This window comes from Heptranchias perlo, chromosome 4 (assembly GCF_035084215.1).
Source record: "Heptranchias perlo isolate sHepPer1 chromosome 4, sHepPer1.hap1, whole genome shotgun sequence".
NCBI classification, from domain to species: Eukaryota; Metazoa; Chordata; class Chondrichthyes; order Hexanchiformes; family Hexanchidae; genus Heptranchias; species Heptranchias perlo.
Window position 1 is genome coordinate 48123605 of NC_090328.1, and position 22500 is coordinate 48146104.

A 22500-nucleotide genomic window follows, 5' to 3' on the forward strand; every position below is an offset into this window, starting at 1 on the left:
CAGGTGAGCTTGTTGGGCCTGGGTGAAGCACTCCTGTTCCTCCGGGCCCACAAGCAGTGCAATAAAGGCACTTACCTCATGGATCCGGCCCTTACCGCATACTTTCACCTGACATGAATGGGAAGCAACGGGAAACCCGAACAGGTATACCTTAGCTATCATAGAACTAGCACAGCCTAACTGATCCTGGTCCAGATGCAGCACACCTTACCTAGTCTAGGTCCAGTATACTTTAGCCACTTCAGGTCCAGTACATCCGAGTTAATCCAGATCTGGTTCACCTAACTAATTCAGGCCTAACAATGTGGCTAGTCAGGATGTAGTGTGCTTCATCCAGTCAATGTCCAACATAAATCAGTTGCTGCAAATGTAAGTATGTTATTTGTTAACAGTGAAACCGTCTCAAATCAATTGTAATTTCCCAGATAAAGTACTGATTGCAAGTGAAATTTAATCATGGGCAATATCTTTATATTGATCAATATGAATAACTGAAAGAACATTTTTTGTGTGTTTTTTTTGTTTTGTCCAATGCCAATGAAATTTTTTGTAAATCTTAAACTTTACATCATTAACAAAGTCTACTGGAGATATTTACTGGTAGTAAAAAGAGATTTGCATGAGCTTCTTCATATATGTAGGCCACAGTTCATCAGCAAGACTACAATCTTCAGTTTAGACTGATACAAAGTTATTTATATATATTTTTTAATGAAAAGTATGTGTTCACTTTTTTTGCATTGTACAACAGCCTAGAAATTGCTGTCAGTGTTCGCAACCATCTTCAACTAGAAGTGCTGAGTAAATTATCCTTCTCGGCCTCCTCCTGAGGTCATCACCACGATCAAGCCAGTCTTCAGCCAACTCAATTCACTCCATGTGACATCAAGAAATGGCTGAGTGCATTGGGCACAGCAAAGACTAAGAGCCGCGACAACATCCCAGCTGTAGTGCTGAAGACCTGTGCTCCAGAACTATCCACGCCCTTAGCTAAACTGTTCCGTACACTTACAACACTGGCATCTATCCGACAATGGGGAAAATTGCCCTGGTATGCCCTGTCCACAAAAAGCAGGACAAATCCAACCTGGCCACTTACCGTCATTTTGAGGTGAGGGCCACATTTACATTCCACTGGAGTATTGCAGGTGCCAAACAGGAATCCCATTGCAGCTTTCTGGTTGTGGGAAGACAGAAAATCTGGGAGGAGGGGGGAGGAAGCCCTGGAAGAGAGCCTCGGCAGGCCAGCAATGGGTTGGATTCTTTTTATGGGTCCAGGAGGTCCCACGAAAAAATATTTAATATTTTCATTTTGTGAGCAGTCTCCTTTTAAGACACCTGATTAGGTCCAAATGGGCAGAGTGTGCATGGCGCACGCACTGCTCCTTTGTACCTCAAAATTGCAATTGGGGTCCTATGTACGTCATATATATCAGCTTATTTGCATATTACAAGTGGTCTCCTGCCTGAAACAGGTGGGCGTCCGGCTTCCCATCTCAGGTCCCTCCCCAAGATGGCGGCAACGGGAGCGCCAGTGTAAACATAGCGGCAGGTAACTTTATGGCATTTTCATGTTACCACCCCGTTTACGCCAGGTGAAGAGAGTTAAATGAGTGCTATGGTGTGCATGGTTTTGCTTAGGGCAAGAAAACAGGAGAATTACAGAAAAATTTTGAATAATTCAAAAAACAGCAGCAACAACAACAGCTTACATTTATATAACATTTTTAAAAACGAGAAAAGTCCCAAGGCACTTCATAAAGGGCAAAGTAAAAAGGAACTGAAGCCAGCGATGAGTTCAGTGTGGTAACCAAGAGCTTGTTCGAAAAGATGGTTTTTAAGAAGGTTTTTAAAGATGGAGAGAGAAATGGAGGAGTGGAGGGGTGTAGGAAGGGAGTTTCAGAGAGTCGGGTCGAGAATTTGCCACCAATAGTGGGGCAAAGAGAAGAGGGGATGCACAGAAAACCAGTGTTGGAGGACCAATGGTTGTGGAAGGTGAAGGAATTTGCAGAGATTGGATGGAGTGAGGCGGTGGAGGGAATTGAAGATGAGGGAGGGGATTCTAAATTCAATGCTCTGGAGACAGGGAGCCAGTGTAGGTCAGTGAGAATGGGGTAATGGGAAAGCAGGGTTAAGCCAGGGACAAATTACAAACTAGTCATCTCTGATACATACTTTGGTGCCTTCGATCTACTAACAATGATGCGAGTCAACTTCATCAACCATCTCGGGCAAAGTCCAGTGTTACAGAATTTTGATGTCCTGCTCAGCTCTGAGATCAGCTTCCTTCCCCACATCTGATCTGAGGCCCAGTTTCTTCAACTTTCTCCTTGTTGTCCTCACTGCCTCCATTCTCTATAATAATTTCAAAATGTCGCTGGCTGCACCCTCAGCTGCACAAAGACTGCATCCCTATTACTCCCATCCTCACCAAGCTCCACTGACCAAGTGAAATGATTTTAAGATCTTCACCTTTGCCTTCAAATCCCACCATTGGCTTTCCCCACTGTACCTCAGCCATCTTCTGCAACCATACAACCCTGTGTTCAGCCTCTTCTCACCTTGACAAAGTCTCCCCTTCATTTCCCACTCCCAGTTGTTCCTTCAGCCACTATGCCTGACCTTCATTAACACCTCTGCATTGTCACCTTCCTCCATTCTTTTGTCCCCACCCACCTCTCAAGCTTCTTTTTCCTTCCTCCTGCACGGTGTCCACTTTTGTCCACCACCCTGTAAAGCATTCTGAGATGTCTCTCTGTACATGAACAGTACCATAAGAAAGTAAATTGTTGTTGTTGGTGATGGCCTATAGTTACATAAGAAATAGGAGCAGGAGTAGGCCAATCGGCCCCTCGAGCCTGCTCCGCCATTCAATAAGATCATGGCTGATCTAGTTCTTGAAAGATTAGCTAGAATTTTTTTGTACTGCCCATTATAACGTAGAATATACAGTGATACGCGATGATGTAAAATTCCAATGTAAACAGCAAATTCTGCATCTACGGGGTTAAAATCTGTAAATGATCTGGAGGGTGGTATCCCAGTAATTGTTAGCTTACATGTTCAGTACATCATTCCTGCCAGCAGAGCCAAACAACTCTGGATTACTCTGCTTTTGCAGGTTTTGTGTGCACGAACAAAAGAATTAATTTTTACAACTATAATCTTAATTACTAAACGGCTTCAGCAAAAGTAACTGGTAATTTATTTTTTTGTGTGGCCTTCCCAGGCTGAGAGTAACATGACAAATCATATCCATCAGACACCTGACAGCCCTGCAGCAAAATGACGGAGGAAAGCGGAAGTTTTCTCTTTCTGTCAGGTTGCCATTAGCTGGTTAATAGCAGGGGCAGATGCTGTTACAGTACACAGCTTCTGCCAAGTACAAAGGTGTACGATTCGTCTGTCAAATGCAAAAAGCATCTTTGTGCGTTGCAGCAGACTACAAATTGAGGTCTATTAGTTGAGAGTATGCACTTATCTCTATTGCAGCTTTCCCCTGAAAAATTCGCCTGTCCCAGCCAGGAGGGACTGCAGGCTTGTGTTAGACAGTGATTGATGAGTAGCTGGAGATGCTGAAGGCAAATCTGGGATAGTTGCTAGCTGTAACCAGAAGGCACAGGGACTGGGAATATTTTGGATAAGAGTCACACACTGAACAGTTTTCCAGTTTTTAACCCATTACTATTTGCTGTATTATTTTTTCCTGAAAGGATTTCTAGGCAAGGTAGATGAATTAATTGCGCAAATATAGATAAATGGGTTTGACCTAATAGCCATTACAGAGGCATGGTTGCAAAATGACTAAGGTTGGGAACTAAATATTCCAGGGTACATGACATTTAGAAAAGACAGGCAGAATGGAAAAGGAGGGGACGTAGCCCTAATTATAAAGGATGACATAAGAACAGTGGTGAGAAAGGATCTTGGCTCGGAGGATCAGGAAGTGGAAGTAGAATCAGTAGGAGTCTACCTGTCCCTGACACCACATGCTCTGACCTTAGTCTTAAGTCTACAATGTGGTACATTACTGAAGGCCTTTTGAAAATCCAAATATATTACATCTACTATATTACCCTTGTCTACTCTTTCTGTTACTTCTTTAATTTATTATGTTTAACCTATTGCATCCCTTAAAATATATCAATTTTTTCTCCTGCAGCAGTTAAAAGTCCATAGAGTTTATTTATAGTAAGAAGTTGTGTAGATGGAATAGTCTCTGAAAAATTGATGGACTCCTTAAATCTAGAGGTCTTTTCCTTTTATTAAAAATTCTTTATGTTTTCCTTGTACATTACTAATATTCGTAGAATTTATTTCACTTAGCTGCAGGAATAGTTAGGCCAACTGCTTCATCAGTGCAATAAACTGGATAATATAAAAACATGCTCTTAAATTTTCCTTCATTTATAACATTCAGAATAATAATATTATTACATTCCTGTACAGAGTAATTTCATTCTTCAAGAAAGAAAAGAAAGAAATACTTGAATTTAAATAGTGCCTTTCATGACCTCAGCACGTCCCAAAATGCTTTACAGCCAATTAAGTACTTTTGATGTGTAGTCACTGTTATAATGTAGGAAATATGGCAGCCAATTTGCACACAGTAAGATCCCACAAACAGTAATGTGATAATGGCCAGATAATCTATTTGTAGGTATTGATTGAGAGATAAATATTGACCAGGACACCGGGGAGAACTCCCCTGCTCTTCTTCGAGATAGTGCCATGGGATCTTTTACATCCACCTGAGAGAGTATCTTTTCTTGGTCTAAATAATTCTCTTTTGCTACTGGTTAAAAATAAATCTCTATTAACATATTACTTGAAGTAGACTTTTAAATAGCCATTATTAAGTTCAATTTAACCTCTAAAAACTTCAGTTTAAGATACTAACCACACTTTAAAAGGTAAAATTAATTGAACCTGCACCATTTTAATTACTTTTGATTAAATATTACAGGGTTTTTGTAAACCCTTAGCATAGAAGAGTGTATTGTATGGGTAGGACTATCGCTAATTACTACATACAACAACAACAACAACAACAACAACAACGTGCATTTACATAGCGGGCGGAACTTCCAACTTCGGCGATCACTGATCGGCCGCCCATTATATACCCCACCCCGATTTTGCTTTTGATTGACTTCAATGGAAAGGAAAATCAACCGGGATGCAAAACAGACATCCAATCTGCTTCTGTCTGTTTTACACCCCCACCAAATTTGAAAGTTCTGCCCAAATTTTTAAATTTAGAAAAGATCCGAAGGCGCTTCATGGAGGCGTTAGGAAAGTGGACACTGAGCCAAGGAAAAGAGATTACGAGGGAAGACCAAAAGCTTGGTCAAAGAGGTGGGTTTAAGGAGGGGCTTAAAGGAGGTGAGGGAGGTAGAGAGGTAGAGGAATAAAGGGAGAGAATTACAGAAGCTGGGACCAAGGCAGTTGAAGCACAGCCACAGTGGTGCAAAGGGAGTGGTGCATGCACAAGAGGCCAGAGTTAGAGGAATGGATGGAGGTTGTTGTGCTGTAGGAGGTTACAGAAATAGGGAGAGGCCAAGCTATCGAGAATTTAAACACGAGTAACAGAATTTTAAATTTGAGGTGTTGGGGGACCAGGAGAAAATATAAATCAGTGAGGATGGATGTGATGAACAAAGATACTAGGTGTGGGATAGGGTACAGGCAATAAAGATTTGAATAGGAGGCCGACAAGGAGAGCATTGAAGTAATCAAATCTGGAGGTGAAAAAGATGTGACTGAGAGTTTCAGCAGCAGTTGGGATGAATAGGAACAGAGCGGACGATCTTACGGAGGTGGAAGTAGGCAGTCTTTTTAATGGCAAAAATATGTCAGAAGCTCAGCACGGGGTCAAACCAGCTGCTGAGGTTGTGAAATCTCTGGTTAAACCAAAGACAGTGGTCATGGAGGGATGGAGTCAATCCCGAGGGTATGGGGTTTTTGTGCTAAGAGCTGAAGACAATAGCTTCAGTCTTCCCAATGTTTAGCTGGAGGAAATTGCAGTTCTTGTAAGCCTGATGTCCGTCAAGCAGACCAGCATCACAAAGGCAGTGGAGGGATCAAGAGGTAGAGTTGGGTGTTATCGGCATGCATGTGAAAGCTGACCCCATGTCTGCGATGGTGTCACCAAGGGGCAGTATGAGGAAGAGGAGGGAGCCAAGGATGACTCCTTGGTGGACTCTGGAGATACCTGTATGATGGTGGGAAAAGAAGCCGTTGCGAGAGATGCTTTGGCTTTGATCAGATGGATAAGATTGGAACATGGCAAGGGCAGTCTCACAGAGCTGAACAAAGGAGGAGAAGGTTGGTGTGATTGACTGTGTTGAAGGCTGCAGGGAGGTTGCGGAGGGTAAGGATGGTGTTAATGCACCATGGTCATAGTCACAGAGAATGTCATTTGTTGACTTTGGTTAGGGCTATTTCAGTGCAGAAAGAGGAGCGGAAACCTGATTGGAGGGATTCAGACAAAGAGTTGCAGGAGAGGTGGACGTGGATCTTGGAGGCATCAACATGTTCACAAACGTTGGAGAGGAAAGGGAGGCTGGAGAAGGGATTGCAGTTGGCGAGGACAGGGGAAACAAGGTGTTTTTTTTAAGAGGGGAAAGACAACAGTGGTTTTGAAAAGAAGAGGGACAGTGCCTGAGGAGAGGAAACCATTTACAATATTAGCTAAAATGGAGTCCAGGAAAGGAGATCAGTGATTAGGAGCTGAGTGGGAATACGGTCGAGGGAGCAGAAGGCGTGTCTCACGGATTAGATGAGCTTGGTAAGGGTAATGGGGAGAAAATAGAGAGCAACAGAGTTCAGGGCTAGGGAGGGGACAGGACTGGGGAGAGGTTTGACTTAGTAGGCAGAGGAAGGGGGGAAACAGCACAGGCAGCTGAATGGATGGTCTCTAACTTGGAGATAAAGAAATCCATGAACTGCTTACACTAGTTGTTAGATGTAAGGGTGGAGGAGGTATGGCGGAGGCCTTAAAGGAAGCAGTTGGTTGTAGAGAAAAGGAATATGGAGATATATTTGCTCTGCAGGATGATCTTAGAGTAGTGGGCCATTTTGGTTGGGGAGAGTGAAGACTGGTAGAGCTTGATTTGGTCAAGCCAGATCTGGCAATGGATGGTTAAGCCAACTGTGCACCAGATACACTCTAGTTAAACTTAAAGGGAATGAAGATGAGGGCAATAACTGGGGGAAATGAGTGGAATGGGAGACAGTGAAGATTTTTCTGGGGATAACGGCATCAAAAGCAGAGGTGAAGAAATGTTTGAGCAAATCAATAGCTGCAGAGGTAAAGTTGTGAATGGAAAGCCAAAGGCTAGGCAGAACGGTGTTCAAGAGTACAGGAATCAATTTTCCGAGATTATGTTGCCTTGGGGAACCTCATCTGCTGAAAGTATATATCAGAAAATTACAGGTGCACTGCCCATAATTTTTCTTTCCATTAATTTTAATTGACAGAAAATTGCAGATGGGGTGCCCATGATTTTCCAATATGCAGGCAAGGTTTCCCGTTGGCGGTGCAAACTACGAAAATTACAGATGCAAACTATGCATCTTTTCTATTTATTTGTTCCTGGGATGTGGGCAATGCAACTTTTATTGCCCATCCCTAGTTGCCTTGAGGGCATTAACAGTCAACCACATAGTGTAGGATTGGAGTCATGTGAAAGCCAGACCAGGTGGGGTGGCAGGATCCCTTCCCTGAAGAACCAGCTGGATTTTTACGACAATCTAGTAGCATTCACGATCATTTTCTTTCCGATATCATCCCACAAATTACCAGATTTATTGATTTCAATTTCACAACTTGTTATGATGGGATTGAAACTCACGACCTCTGCGTTGCTGGTCCAGTACCATAAGCATTACACTACCGTACACTAACTAGCTTAGTGTCACAAAAGATGTAATACCAGATTTTTATTATTTTAAACTGGCACTCTGTATGTATTTATATAATTGTACTTAAAATGCTACAATATTTAATATCAGGGTTTCCTGTGGCTTACACTGTTGTGTTTTTGTTCATTATGTGCTAATTGTAAGTACGTTCCACCTCTGTTGTAAAACCAAGTGAAAAGTCAAGGAGTAATGACGTTTACTTCAGTCCAGTAAAAGGCTGATCCTCTGGATATACACTTACTATAAGTTTTGATAATCTGGTGGTCATTAAACCTTGATTTGGGAATGTGGGCCTGGAAGTTCCTTGGAGCTGCTCCTGCTCTGTCATGGTAACTTCACCGGACATGCGGTAGAAACCCTGTTGTGCAGGTAATGCGGCAAAGTTACGGCAATGGATTGGGTGCAGCTCCATGGAAATTCCTGCCCATAATGAGAGAAGTTTCTTTTTGTTTGCTATTTGTAGCAAAACTGTAAGTGTGTTTTCTATGCACTTATTTACGATTTTGGTATAAGGACAAATCGAGAAGAACTTCCTTCAGTATGAAGGTAAGACAGGTTAAGCAGACTTTCCAGTCCATGCATGGACTGGGTGGGAGTTGGGTGGATAGGAATTCTGGGAACAGCCTCATTTTAATCATTTCAGCAGAAAACCCAGAGAGATGCATCTTTAGTGGTAAGCACTAGCTGCCCAATTTTCCAGTCCTCACATCACCCAAATTACCCAGCAGTAGAGATCTGCGGAGTGGGAAATTAGCCCTACTGTGTCTCCATATGTTAAAGACAAGGGAGCTGGGAAATTTAAAGGGATGTGAGAGTAAGTGGTTACATGTAGGAACAAAGATTCTGTTAGCCTTTAATAAAGGCTGTAAATATTTTAAGTGGTTATTTCAGCCTTTTCAAAAGCTGTTTGGGCAGCATAGAGCTCAAATCTCTTGTTTGATGGCTGGTGAGGTGAAGATGTTGCTATATGAGTTGGGTGTGAGGAAGGTGCCCTGTTTCCACTCAGTGGCCATTTTCACAATTCAGAATTCTTTGGTTATTTTTCCACAGAAAGGATCTAGATATGAGTTATTTTAAAATGTGTTTCGGGTTCAAGTTTGCTTTAAAGGGGTTAGTTTCTCAAAACAATCCCACGTGGGTTGTGATTCCCAAGACAGTCCAAAAATGGTTGATGTGGTGATCAGAAGTTGTTTTTCCCAGAGCCCAAACAATAAACAACATCCAGGGATAAAGCAAAATACAGTCAGCCAGGAAGGCAGTCAGGCAGCAAAAAGCCACAAGGGGTCAATAGTTCTGCCCAGGATTGTAGGACAGAAATCAGAGAGGTTATTCTGTTTAAATTGAGTAAGACAATCCACTGAAGTGGGATAACATTGTGTGATTTTCATTTTGTAGCATTACAGGAACATAAGTTGTAGCAATTAAACAAAGCAATTCTGACCATACCTATTACTCTGTAGATTTCATCTTACTGTGGAAAAATGCAGTTTATGAATCGAACCAAACTTTATCTCATCTACGGCTAACTCAGTTTACCTTCAGAGGGACTGAAGAAGATCACAAGGAAATTTCATTCTTACACTCCCAGGCCCCACTACTGTACAAGTAGATATAAGGCACTGTGAATCAACTCTGATAAAAATAAGGTCCTTTGACCACTTACAGAAGCGATTAATGCCACTGAACCAAATAGGTATCTTTAGAAGAGCAAAATTCATAATGTATTGGAAAAATATACATTAAAATGCTTCCCTTCTGTCTCGTTAAATTGGGACTTTAAACAGCTTGTCTTAATATTCCTGGAGCTGGAGAGGCTTGGGGGTGGGGGGGGGGGGGGTGCAGGAATTTAGCATAGAATCTGGTTATGCCAGGATTTTGCTCCATTTGTACTGATCCATTAAATTCTGATGGCAGGGGTCATGGGCATCATCCAGCCCATTTCTACATCAAGGGGATATGTCGAGGAATTTCCTTGGCTTCCTTGGGAATTCTGCCCTTTATGCCCTTAAAAGGCCTCATCAGAACTCAAGCCAGCTGAGAAATGACATGAGTATCTTAGAGGCCCTCTGGGAGCCCCAAATTGTACCTACACGAAGGTAATCGATTACCTTGTCTGGAGGCAAAGTGGCTCCTCCAACTCCAAAAAATTACATTTTGACTTCGGACCTATTTACCTCGGGGACTTCGGACGGAGTGGCTGTGTGCCACTCCACTTTACAATGGCAGGCGAAAATGACCCAACTCATCCTGGGATTTGGGATGCGGTCTGCAACCTGAGGCTAGGGTGAGCAGCGGTTCCTCTCTGCTGCACTTGCATCAACGGATTAATTCCTGAGGAATTTCAGAGCCCATGTCTTTAATCCCATTGTTTTCACGGGCAGTAGTATTGTTGGGGAGGATTTCCATCCAAACATGGGAAAAGCAAAAAAGGGACTTGTTTGCCTGCTACATGCATTCTTAATTAGGCTCCTGCTAAAAATGAGCCAGAGTGAAGAATGTGGATGTTAGAGCACAAGTGGAAAACCCAGCAGGTCAGATTTGTGCAAAGACTGGTGGAAATGATAGCCGTCCAATTTCCCAGTCTTTGAATTCTGTTAGCATTAGATATCCACTCAGTGGAAAATCAACCCTGCTGTGTCTCCATATACTGCGGCAGTTTTGAAGACAGCAACACTCATTCACATCAAGTATAAAGATTTCTGTCACTTCGGCCATAAAAGCACAGATATAATAACTCCTTCTGCCACTATACTCATCACTACATTAACCTGCTAAGAAAATAACACAACCAATATTACTATCTATCCTGCCATGTTAATTTTGGTTGTTATCTATTTAATTTACAAGTTGCATTTTTTTGTATCTCTTGCATGAAAGAATGTCTGAGTCCTTTACAAAAGAGCGAGGAATACCTCAACCAGGAGACAGGAAAGTGTAAAGAGGGGAATGGAAACATAACCAAAGAGAAAGGTCTTTAAGAGACTATTGAAGAAAGGGTGTAGGATATAGCAAAGGGAAATAATAGCCTACTATGCCATGTTGCAAATGGATTGGTTGTGCTGATGAACCATCCTGTTACCATCCAGCTTTACTGTCTTGATGAATCTGCCAGTGATATATATTGTTTTTAAATTTAAACTTTGTTTCTCAACTAAATCAACTCTGCATCATTGATAGATTTTTGCTCAGCCTTTCTTTTCTGTCTTTTTTGCTAGACATCATAGTGATGATCCTTGAAGCATGAGTAAAAATCATGGGTGTTTATATTGCTTTGTGCATGGCTTTCATACAATTTGAATCAAATTTGCACATTGATCCCAGTTGGGTTGTGCAGTGTAGCACTGGTACAAAGAGCAACACAATCCCATATAATATAGTAAATTAGCATGACAGTACTGAGGAATACAATTAGTATCACCGTGGTATCAAGTGAACTGATAAGACTATAAGATAAAGCTTATATAGTCTCTTGAGAAGAAATTATTTTCATGCTTTTGCACCTTAGGTTTCAACAAAGGCTTTGTGAGATATTGTGTCAAGAGAGAACTCTATATGATTATGAAGAATAGCAACATTACCTGAGAAAATGAAAAAGCAGCATATTTCATCTTCCTTGGTCTAATGAAATCCCTAGTGAATTTTGGAACAATGGAAAGTCATTCTTAGAATTTTGTTTTCTTCTTGCTGATTTTTGTCATATTGAAAAATGTTCCACGTCAATTTCATTATTTTACACAATAATACCCCAATACTTAGAGATATTTAAACCGACTGCTTTTTCTTAGCATGAAGTGGAGGTCCATCAGCACCACTACAAATGATGACAAATGAAGGCCATGTATTTTAATTAGTACTTGAAATTGCCGCAGGACTTCAGAAAGGGAGTTCAGAATAAACCAGAAGGTTATGTGCATTTGTCATCAAGGGTACTTTGGAAAATCTGTCAGACATATTTGTGAATATTTTAAATCATTTCAGTGTCTAATGGTACATCTATGGTGTATGGTGTTCAGGTGAATAACTGATCCAGTGCAGTGTACACTGCAATACCAAAGGAAAGCCGTGTTGAACGTGTGCTATAAATAACATGTTTCTGACTTAATCTTCATATGTCTTTATTTTTTTTTAAAAATTCAAGTTTAAGAAACAGAAAACAGGACTGACAAAATGTTTGATGAGAAACATTAAGCAGTGGAATGTCTAATAATGAAAATAAACAGCATTCCACAAATTCTGTCTGAAATTGAGTTTGAAAATGCCTGAGGAGATGAAAGCAACTCCCAAGAAGGGTACCAAGAAAGCCTTGAATAAAGCACCACCAAAGGGTCGGCAACAAGCAGAGAAAGTCGAGGTGTGGGGTGAGGAGTGTATATATTGTGATACACAAGATATCATGATTGTGTGGGACAGGCTGGATGGACCAGAGGGTCTTTTCCTGTCTGTCACTGTTTGTATGTTCATATGAGAGATCTACATCTGCAAAGTGATGAAGCAGGTTCATCCCCACAATGGCATCTCCTCCAAGGTCATGAGCATCATGAACTCCTCTGTGAACGATATTTTCGAGCGCATTGCGGATGAGGCTTCCCGCCTGGCCCATTACAACAAGTGCCACACCATCAGCTCCTGGGGGATCCAGACCACCGTGTGCCTACTGCTGCCCGGGGAGCTGGCCAAGCACGCCTTGTTGGAAGGGACAAAGGCAGTGACCAAGTACACCAGCTCCAAGTAAAACTCCTCAATGTTCTGAAAAAAAAGGTTACTTCTTTGCTGCCAGATTAATCATTCTCTCTGAAAAGTGGATGGCCATGTTGGCAAACTGAAGAAAACTTCATAGTGAAATTGAACAACTATTACTAAGTCATTTGGATGAGCTGTTGCTATCCCGCATGGGGTGACATTGTCAAAAGGCTCTATGATCCAATAGGATTCTTAGCTTTTTGGAAGAAATCCTATGAGATCTCGTAAGAAATCATAAATCCTATTAGGTGTTTACAGATTCTTAATGGATTAAATAAGATCCTATGACATAGTTTCACTATTCAATGGGATTTGGCATGAGGCATACAAAAAGGGCTCCATTTTAAAAATGCAGTACTGCCATTACTAACTCACCACAATGCACATCACATTTGCAAGAGTGCATTTTGTTATTTTAAACTATTTTGCGTCATGGCAGTAAATAATAAAGCATGGGTGCAATGCAACCTCTGGCAGCTGAAACTGCTGAAATTATCCTTTTTTTCAGTTGTGCTGGAGAAGAATTATCTTTTCAATAAAATGTATTATTTTTTAAGTATGGGCTGAGTTTAATTTTATGGGGACCTTTCATGATCCATTAGAATATCTATGCCAGTTGAAAAATGATCTTATACCTGCCATCTGAAAAGTAGTTTTACCATGACTAAGAAAATCCCTAACCCATTGCTTTCATAGAGAAAATATGTGGTGTCAACACTAAGTTATTTTTATTCCACATCTAACAGAGTTGATTTGCCTCCTCTTCCCTACCCTTGCCCAGGCGTTGAATAGGCGGAGTGCACTTTGGGTGCGCTCCATCTGACTGGGCATCATATTGTCCAAATTTGGTGGGCTGGATCAAAATCCTACACTGGAAAACGGGGGTGAAACAGAAGCACAGCTGTGGGCCTGAGAAGCCTGCAACCATGGGATTGGTAGCTGTCCTGGGGGCCTTCTGACTGCTTTTGGAGGACAGCAGTCAGAAGAGCTTCAACCTCTAAGAACTGTTGGGAGCTTGCAAGAAAAAAGGATGCCTGGCTCCCTCTGACCTTCTGATCTGAGTGAGTCTCTAGTGCACATTCCACCATCAGCTGGGTGCCCCTGTTTTTGGGAGCCCTTCCAGGGTGATGACAAGAAAGTGTGGCAAGCCAGTCAGGAAAGTTTTCTTCCCACCTCATTTTCATGGCAGCGCAGGCTCAGGTCTACCTCTTTGGGGAAGCCCTGGAAATCCCATAGGAAAGCAACGGGGGTGGAAACCCAGCTTCATGGGTCTTTGCCCCTATTTTCTGCTATTAGCACACATGGAATAAATGTTTGGCTCTGTTGTGGTGGATCAAAAGCATGTGGCAGATATAACAACAAAACTATGTTTATCACTGAACCAGTACCGATCAAGTCACACCCAAAGCATTTATGCCTTTTTTAATTGGACCGTTAAAGATGGCATTGACTTTCCCTAATGCCATCGTACAAAAATCAGTATTGTAAGTATCCCCATTATGAGGGCACTACTAAAAAAAATCTGACCAGGTCCAGTCAAACTAATGGAGTCTTAACATGAACTAGATCAGTATTTCATTATTTTAGTTGATTGGACGTCCTGTAGTGCCCACCGATCGCAGAAGGCCTCAAGTGTATCAGTGGGCACTGCATGTTCCCTCTCCAGGGCCACCCGAGTGCGGACAAGACCACGGAAGAGAGATAGGCAGCCGAGCGACCCTCCCTGTTGGTCCCACGCATCCGGGACCTGTGAATGGCTGTTTTGGCCAGGCCCAGGAGCAGACCCACAAGTAGGTGCATCGATTTGCCCACCCCCTCCATACCAGATGGCCAAAGGTCAAGAGTGTGGTGGAAAAAATCCATTTTAGTTTGAATTTGCATTACATTTTTTAAAGGATGAATTAACTATTCAATATGTGTATGTATCAAAGTGCAAGTTCTTTGATATTGTTTTTGTTCCATTTTTGTAAACAGTATTGCCAAACCAGGAGATATAATATTTTATCACAAATAGTGCTAGTTGACAATGCTTTTTTACATTCTCTGTCACATTAGGTAAAACATCAGATTATAAATACTGCAAATTATTCCTGAGCAAATAGCACTACATCTGGTTGACGAGGGATAGAAAGATAAAAGACAAAAGCACATCAAAGGCCTTGCACCTTCAAGGCACAAGTCAAACCTGAATGGTTCAAATATGTTTTGCTCTGAGATACTTCAGAGGGATGCACTGAAGTCTATAGAAAAAAAGGAATAGATCTCCTGTTTGAAGTGCTGTAATTATTTCACTCTAATATTTTCTTTTTTTAAATTTCACTGCATTATTTAATAATGAACCTGCATCTAAATCAGGGTCAGCATACATAAACTGCCAAATGATTGTATCTGAATGTAAAAAGTTAACCTAAAATTGACCAGTAGATGAGCAAAAATGGAATGGTGCCGCTCTAATTCCATTCTAATAAAAAGTAATTTTTACTCAGCAGATGGTATCGCCACTGCAGGATGTTTGCAATGTTCTTATATTTCCTGTCATCTATATGTGCCAGAAACATTTGTTCATGATGCATATTAATGATTTGCTGTATCTGAAACCTGTGCTTCATTTCAAAATTGGACTCCAGTAATTTATGTTTTATAGTCAGAGCTGCAATATTGATGTACCTGAGCTCCAGATCAGCTTTGTGATTGCGGCTCCTTTAACATGAGAAATGTTGCAGATTCTAGAACATTTGAATCCCCTTTCTCACAGATTTGTTTTTCTTAGAGTGTTAAGAAAGCTACAATAAGAATGTTCCAAGAAAAGGACGGAGTTAGGAAGGGATAACTGAATACTCCCAAGAAATGCAAATATTACATCAATGCAAAATGTTTTCAACTTACTTGTTATTTCATCTTTTACAACGTAAGCTTTCTTCTAAAAATGTTATTTGGATACTTATTGCCCTAGACAAGGGCATATCCAGCAAGCTGTTGACAGATATGTTATTATTGTAGATGTAAAGTGCTTGGAATTGGAATTTGGGAATTGAATTGAGCTGCTCACAAGCAATTTGAGGCATTACAGCTGGTCTCAGAGACTCAGGGTGACTGGGTTGGAGAGGTCAACTTGGTGATGTACAAGGAGAAAATGAAGGTGAATAACACATGTGAAGAGAGCAGAATGTGATGGAAATACAAGGTTTGCCACTGGAGCAGTTGGACAGCTGCCCACCATAGAGGATAGTGAGCTTAAGTCTAAATTAGATAAACTGTACAGAGAGGTAAATGCACTCTTGCACTGGCAAATAAGCAGCAGATTCTGAAAGTCAGCACAAGGACTAAGAGGCACACCTTGTCTGTGCTGGTTATTTTGGCCATTGTATGGATGTGAAACATAAAGCTCTAGTCAGGGTCATGAGCAGTTTCTTGATGGCTTTTACAAAAATAACCTCCAAAAGGACAGATGCAGAAGGATGGATGGACCAGGTGGTAAATGTCAAAAAAGCATTGATACATTGGAGAGAGTTCAGGAAGCGCTAACAAAGATGATTTCAGGACCTAGAGCTCTAAGTGATGAGAAGAAGCTCACAAAACTGAACGTCTTCATTGGAGAAAAAAAAGATATAGCAAAGACATAATCCAGGCCTTTATAGTGCAGAGAGACATAGACAATGTTGGTGTAAGGAGGCTTTTTAACCGTGAACACAAAACTAGAGGATGAACATTTAAAGCCTCAACTAAGACTAGAGATTGAAAGAAACGATTTTTTCCCCCGCTACAATAATGTGTAGTGGAACAAACTCCTAGCAAAATCAATTCAGGCTGAGTCAATTAACTCTCTTTAAAAAAAAGGAGCTGGATAGTTATATGTTTGGGAACGGGATTAGAGGCTAAAGAATAGTAATAGACTGAGATGATCAAATATTCCACAGGACATAATGGTTCCTCTGCTGCAAGAGGGAGGGAGAAGAAATGTTTGTGGAGACAGGAGATTATGGCTAAATGGTGGAGTTATGATGATCAATCAGTATTCTGGGATTTTGCTTAATGACTTTTGGGGATCAGGAATATTTACACAGAATCATAGAAAGGTTACAGCACGGAAGGAGACCATTCGGCCTATCGAGTCCGTGCTGCCTCTATGCAAGAGCAATCCAGCTAGTCCCACTCCCCCACCCTATCCCTGATAGAACCTTCCACAAGAGATGATTAAGGTAAAGTCCTTGATAGTGTAGGTTTTACATAGTCTGCAGAAGAAGTGGACTTGATCATTCAAATAGCCTTTTCTCATTCCTGCTTTCTTACATTCTTAAGTCAGATGCATCAGTGCTGTCATTCCATCACCCTACCAGATTGCAGTAGCCTAGATGCAAAACCCACATGACACTGGATGACTCATTTACCTGACCATTTGCCTGTAAATAAAGAATATCTCAGAAGTGAGATAACCTAGTTGGATTCCATGAGTGCACCAGTCAGGCAACATCACCAAGACTGTGTTGTCACTACACTGATTAAAGTCCAGGGTCAGGGGTTATTGGAAATTAATTGAGTCTGCCTATAGCACCCATGATGTAATTCATGAACTTATTATTTTTGATTGCTGATACACAATTTGCATCGAATGAAGTGAAAAAATTAAATAAAGCCTTTAAGGTGAAAACTGCATTTTGCATTCTATTATCCTCAACTAAACAAGCTATTGGTGGAGAAAATACTGGCCATGACACAGTATTTTTGGCTTAATTTTATTTATGGAGTCTTACCTTCTACGAGGTGCAGTGAGAAAGGTATAAGGACTCACACAGAGTCTATTCTAGCTCTTGATTTTGTGTACCAAAGTTCTCATGAAACATGGCTCCCATATCTCATACATATCAGCAGTCAGACTTTTGTTACATATTGGGAGTGAGATTCTTTTTTACTTTTATTCCCTCTTGATTATTTATGTAATATGCTGAGGCAATAATTCAGAGCCATGGTGCCCCATTTTGTTTTGTTTTTACAGTTTTATTGACCTTCTCTGTAGCTGTATTTCGCATTGTAGCATTGATATGTGTTGTGTTTTGTGATCAGAATACCTAACAAAAATTTTAATGTACTTTATTTGAAAATGTACATGTTCCATGCATTGTATTTGCTCTAGAAGAGAAAAGGATTTTCAAGAGGGGTTCCTAAGGACTTTTTAAAAAACTAATTTCACTTAACTTGTAAAATGTTTCAAAATACAGAAGTTTAGTGAAACTGAAACATTGCTACCATCTGCTTGCATGATATTGCTGCCAGTGCACATCACGTCCAGTACATATGTAGGTGATAAAAGGTTCTGTCTAACAGCTGTATAGTTACCTTCAACATAATGTACAAAAGATAGTGGACTATAAGTTCAACGACCAGTCCATTTCAATAAGATTTGTTGTTTGGTTTTCTGCTATTAGCCATTTGTTCTTTTTTAAAACGCGGCCAACCATGTCCTTTCATAGCAGCATTGATTTTGGAGAAAAATAAGTAATCGTTGTGCCTGATTGCTTGTATCTAGCCATCAGTCAGCTAGAGAACTAGACTGTGACTGAAATAAAAGACTATTCACCATTACATTCAGTATTATATCCCTTGTTCTTTGAAGATCATGGCATCGCTCTATCAATTCTTATTTTAAATGGGAATTCTTTACATGAATTTCTTGCTCCAAGCATTATATTTAATGGGAATTCGGAACAACCAAGGGACAGTACTGTAGAAGAATTACTTTGCAAAACAAAATCCCAATATTACCTCAGCACATTTGATAAAGCAACTATTATAGCCTACACCCTCATCTTAAAACACATTGTGCCAGTGGACACATTTGTTTCATTTTTCAATAAGGTAAATATCACTTTAATAAAAACTGTCCCTTTCAGACTGATACTATTGAACAAAACTGTCCTGGGGTTATGAAATATTCAGACATTAAGGTACCCTCGACCATATTATAGTGTGCATTTGTAGCTCCTTGATAATGATAAACAATGCCTTAATCAGGCTTGACTAACTCCAATTCATGGTCATTTTGTTATTGTAGTTTGTCCTTTTGTTACTACAGTATGTCCTTTTATCCTAATAACTAATAAGAGATATCTTGAGCATGGAATGCTAATGTAGATCCTAATATTTAGGCTGGAACTATGCCAGGCTGGCAAGCTGTTAGAGGCTACTATCACAGTAATTCTGAGTGATAATTGGCTTTTAATTGTTTCTATACAAGCAATTTAACTTTCACAGTCATCAAGTACTAATTAATGGCTCGCTGAAGCAGCCTGTGGAGGAGTCATTTTAAGTCATCCCAGTGACCTCAGAAATAAAATAAAATGATCTGCTCTCCACAGGTGGCTAATCTTCCAATGTGCCTGACTCCCACTATGAGGTCGTTCAGAGGTTGTAAAGACAGCTTTCTGTAAGCCATATGCTTTTGACAATAAATAGGAAGGATTTTCTTCACCACAGAGCTCAGATGGTGGCTAATTTGGAAGCAGCGTACTGCCTAATTGGCACCTGTCAAGAGAGACCAACACTTCTTGCAGACATTCATTACTTGCCTGTAATTGGGGAATTTTTGTGCAGCATTTGTGTTATTGTTGTAAGCTGCAGTGTCACTTTCCTAATGATCTACTTGTCAATTTTATAAATTCAAAATCAGCCAACCAGTGCACATAGTGCTGATTAGGAGCTGGGGCATTGCTGAATAGATTACTAAAAAAAAACTTAAATGCCTTTTTGAATGACAAAGAATCCAAATGAATAGAGTATAATTACAGAATTTCAAAAAATACATGATTATGTTGTTACAATTTTTGTGTCAAAAGTTCAGAAAACGAATAACAACATTAATCTTTGTGTGAATTGTTGAAAACATTTTTGTGTTCATTATCTGGAAAATATGAGTATTCTTACAGGAGACATGTTCATGCTCATATGGATCTAATGATCAAAATGATCAAATACTCTATGGAACACAATGGTTCACTGGTTCCTGCGCTGTTGGAGGGTGGGGCACTGTTGTCTGTGGAGGACAAGAGGCCAGGGTTTAATAGGGAAATGTACAGAGGTATGAATATCCTGGAGTTTTGCTTGATTACATTTGGAGATTGGGGAGTATTTATGCAGAACTTTCTTTCAGGAGATTAAATAGAATTACATAGAAATTACAATACGGAAACAGGCTGTTTGGACCAACTAGTCCATGTTGGTGTTAATCCTCCATATGAGCAGTAGGCCTAATCCCATGTGTCTGTCATGTTCCCATATCCCTTTATTCCCCTTTCCTTCAACCGTCTATCAAACCTATTCTTAAATGTTGAGATTGTCTCTCCTTCAAACACTACCTCTGGTAGTGCATTCCACAGCTATACAATACTGTGTAAAAATGGTTCTCCTGCTTAGTCTTAAATCTCTTACATTTAATCTTATATCTATGTCCTCTCGTTCTAGACCCATCAATCGCTGTAAACAGTCTGTTTCTATCTACCATGTCCCATTCCTTCATAATTTTAAACATCTCTAGCAATTCACCCTATAATCTCCTCTGTTCTAACGAAAACAGCTCCAGCCTTTATCCTGTTGGCAAGTTTACAATAGGATAGCTTGTACATGGTTTGTGAAAGGAGTGAGCTTGATGAGTTGAATGGCCTTTTCTAGTTCCATGCTTTCTTATTTTCTTAGTGTTTCTCATTTGTATGGATTTTTTTTCAAGCAAACTAATCATTTCTCCTTATTTATAGTTTTTGCACAATTTTTGCCCATAGACGAGAAACCTTTTGTGACTGATACACAAGACTGTCTTTTAGTGTTTTTTTGGGGGGGAGGTTTAGTATTTTAGTCATTTTTTGGTTACTCCAACTAACTGGGTTTTATTGGTAGAGTTTCTGTTTTTATTCTGTTAAAAGATGAAGAATTGGAGCAAAATTGCATAACATCTTGCCTCTATCAAAGAGAAATCAAAAAGAAAGAGCATTCAATGTCTTAAATATATTGTTCACAACATTTTCATCAAATGGAAAAAAAATAGGCCTCACAAGCAACACTCGCTGTCTTGAAAATTGGAAATGTTTAAGTAGTGTTTTTCTTGGTAGAGTGTATGGTTTCTGGATGTCCTTGACAGGAGGAGTAATGCCAAGAAATACTTCAGTGGAATTGAGGAACATTTGCTTTCCATCATCCCATGATCTTATACCTCAACATATTGTTCTGTTCCAGGAAGATGATACCAGTGACTAGCTGGAAAAAAGGATAATAATGTATCTTCTGTACTGTGTGGGAATTAGTCCAGTTTACAACCCTAGTGAATATTCAGTGAGATAAACTGCAGAGATACACAGATTCCAAATAGCCCTCATCTAATGCAGGAGAAATGGTGTAATATGTATAAAATGAATGTTGGCTTCACATCAGATAGAGTTAAACTGGTGATAAAAGCATAAGGCTGAAGTTCTTTGACCATAAAAGGGAAAAAATACATAGGAGTATGGCAGTTCAGACCTTTATCGAAGGCACTGCATATGTAAATAAATGTTTAAAACTGAGCACTGAGTTAGAAGAAACTGTTAAGCCATAAGTGCATCAGACATTAAGGTGTCATTTTAAGGCTGGTAAAACTGTCACAATAAGATTCATTACATTAGATGTATACCCACCAGATGTCATTGCCTATTTACTGATTGATCCATTATCTTTACTTAATATCATCACAACAGTAAGTTTTAGCATTATTTAATATTGACATTCTTTCATAGATTTGTAATTTTCTTTTAAGAACGTGCAAGGCAAAGCAGATATTCAAAGGACATTACAGTTAAACTTTGGAACGAGTACAGCTTAATATCTGTGCTGTAGGGAAGAGGGTTCCTCACCTAGTGAGTTCCATACCTCAACTGAGCTATCTGAGGAAAGTGCCATGTGAAGATGGGGCACTTCCCACAAAAGGGAAGGAAATCTAAGGGAAAGGCAACCTAGCCACTCTTTTACATCTCCTAGTGGCTGGTTAGAGAACTGCATGAGTGGACATTGCATGCAGAAAAAAAAATCAGAAGGGGTTACAAGGAAAAAAAAGACAATGTATTCCAGACAAAGTTTAACCTTGAATAAGACATATTCTTTGATCTCATGATCTCCAATGTGACCACCACCATTATGTTATCGAATGTTACAATCATTCAAAACATTGGGTAGCAGTTGACAGATACAGAAGTATTGGCCATTTCTCCTGTTAATTAATTACCTTAATTACTCTAACAATGTAACCTTTATGTGGAGAGCCTCATTTTCAGATGTAAACTATCTGATCTTGAATTTTTCATGCTGCCTGTTTCATTGCATAACTTAGATTTTAATATTCAATTAGATGACCACATACTCATACATTCACTGCCAGTTCAAGTTGTTATAAGACATAGTTATCATTAATTCCAGTTTACCATAACTTCCAGCTTTTTCTATCAGGTTAAATAATCTTTTCCTTTGAAGAGTAAGCTAATCAGAAATGTTTGTTAATGTGATTTGAATGCTCTAAGACTAATTTATTGATAAAAGGAAAACAGGACGATACAATATTGATATGTAATCTAAGAGGATTTTTGTTGTCATAATGATGGCCTTATTGCAGAATAAAGTCCTTTCACATAACAAAGATAATGAGCAAGAATGTTACTTTTGTTAGGTTCAACAACAACAACAACAACAACAACAACAACTCACATTTATAAAACGTCTTTAACGTAGTAAAAATTCCCAAGGCGCTTCACAGGAGCGATTATCAAACAAAATTTGACACCAAGCCACATAAGTAGATATTAGGACAGGTGAACAAAAGCT

General features: G+C 40.0%; 1 protein-coding gene across 1 annotated transcript; it reads left to right on the top strand.

Moving 5' to 3' along the window:
- The first annotated feature begins 12181 nt into the window (after nt 1-12181).
- LOC137320489 (histone H2B 1/2-like) lies at nt 12182-12658 on the top strand. Its single transcript, XM_067982181.1, has 2 exons — nt 12182-12284; nt 12393-12658. The coding sequence occupies exons 1-2, from the start codon at nt 12182-12184 to the stop codon at nt 12656-12658; spliced, it is 369 nt and encodes a 122-aa protein (XP_067838282.1).
- The last annotated feature ends 9842 nt before the right edge of the window (nt 12659-22500 follow it).

What these genes read in the sequence shown, in the direction of transcription:
- LOC137320489 (XM_067982181.1), top strand. Translation starts at nt 12,182, where the DNA reads ATGCCTGAGGAGATGAAAGCAACTCCCAAGAAGGGTACCAAGAAAGCC. An exon ending in AGAGAAAGTCGAGGTGTGGG is followed by an intron (nt 12,285 to 12,392) that starts GTGAGGAGTGTA and finishes TGTTCATATGAG; the next exon opens with AGATCTACATCTGCAAAGTG.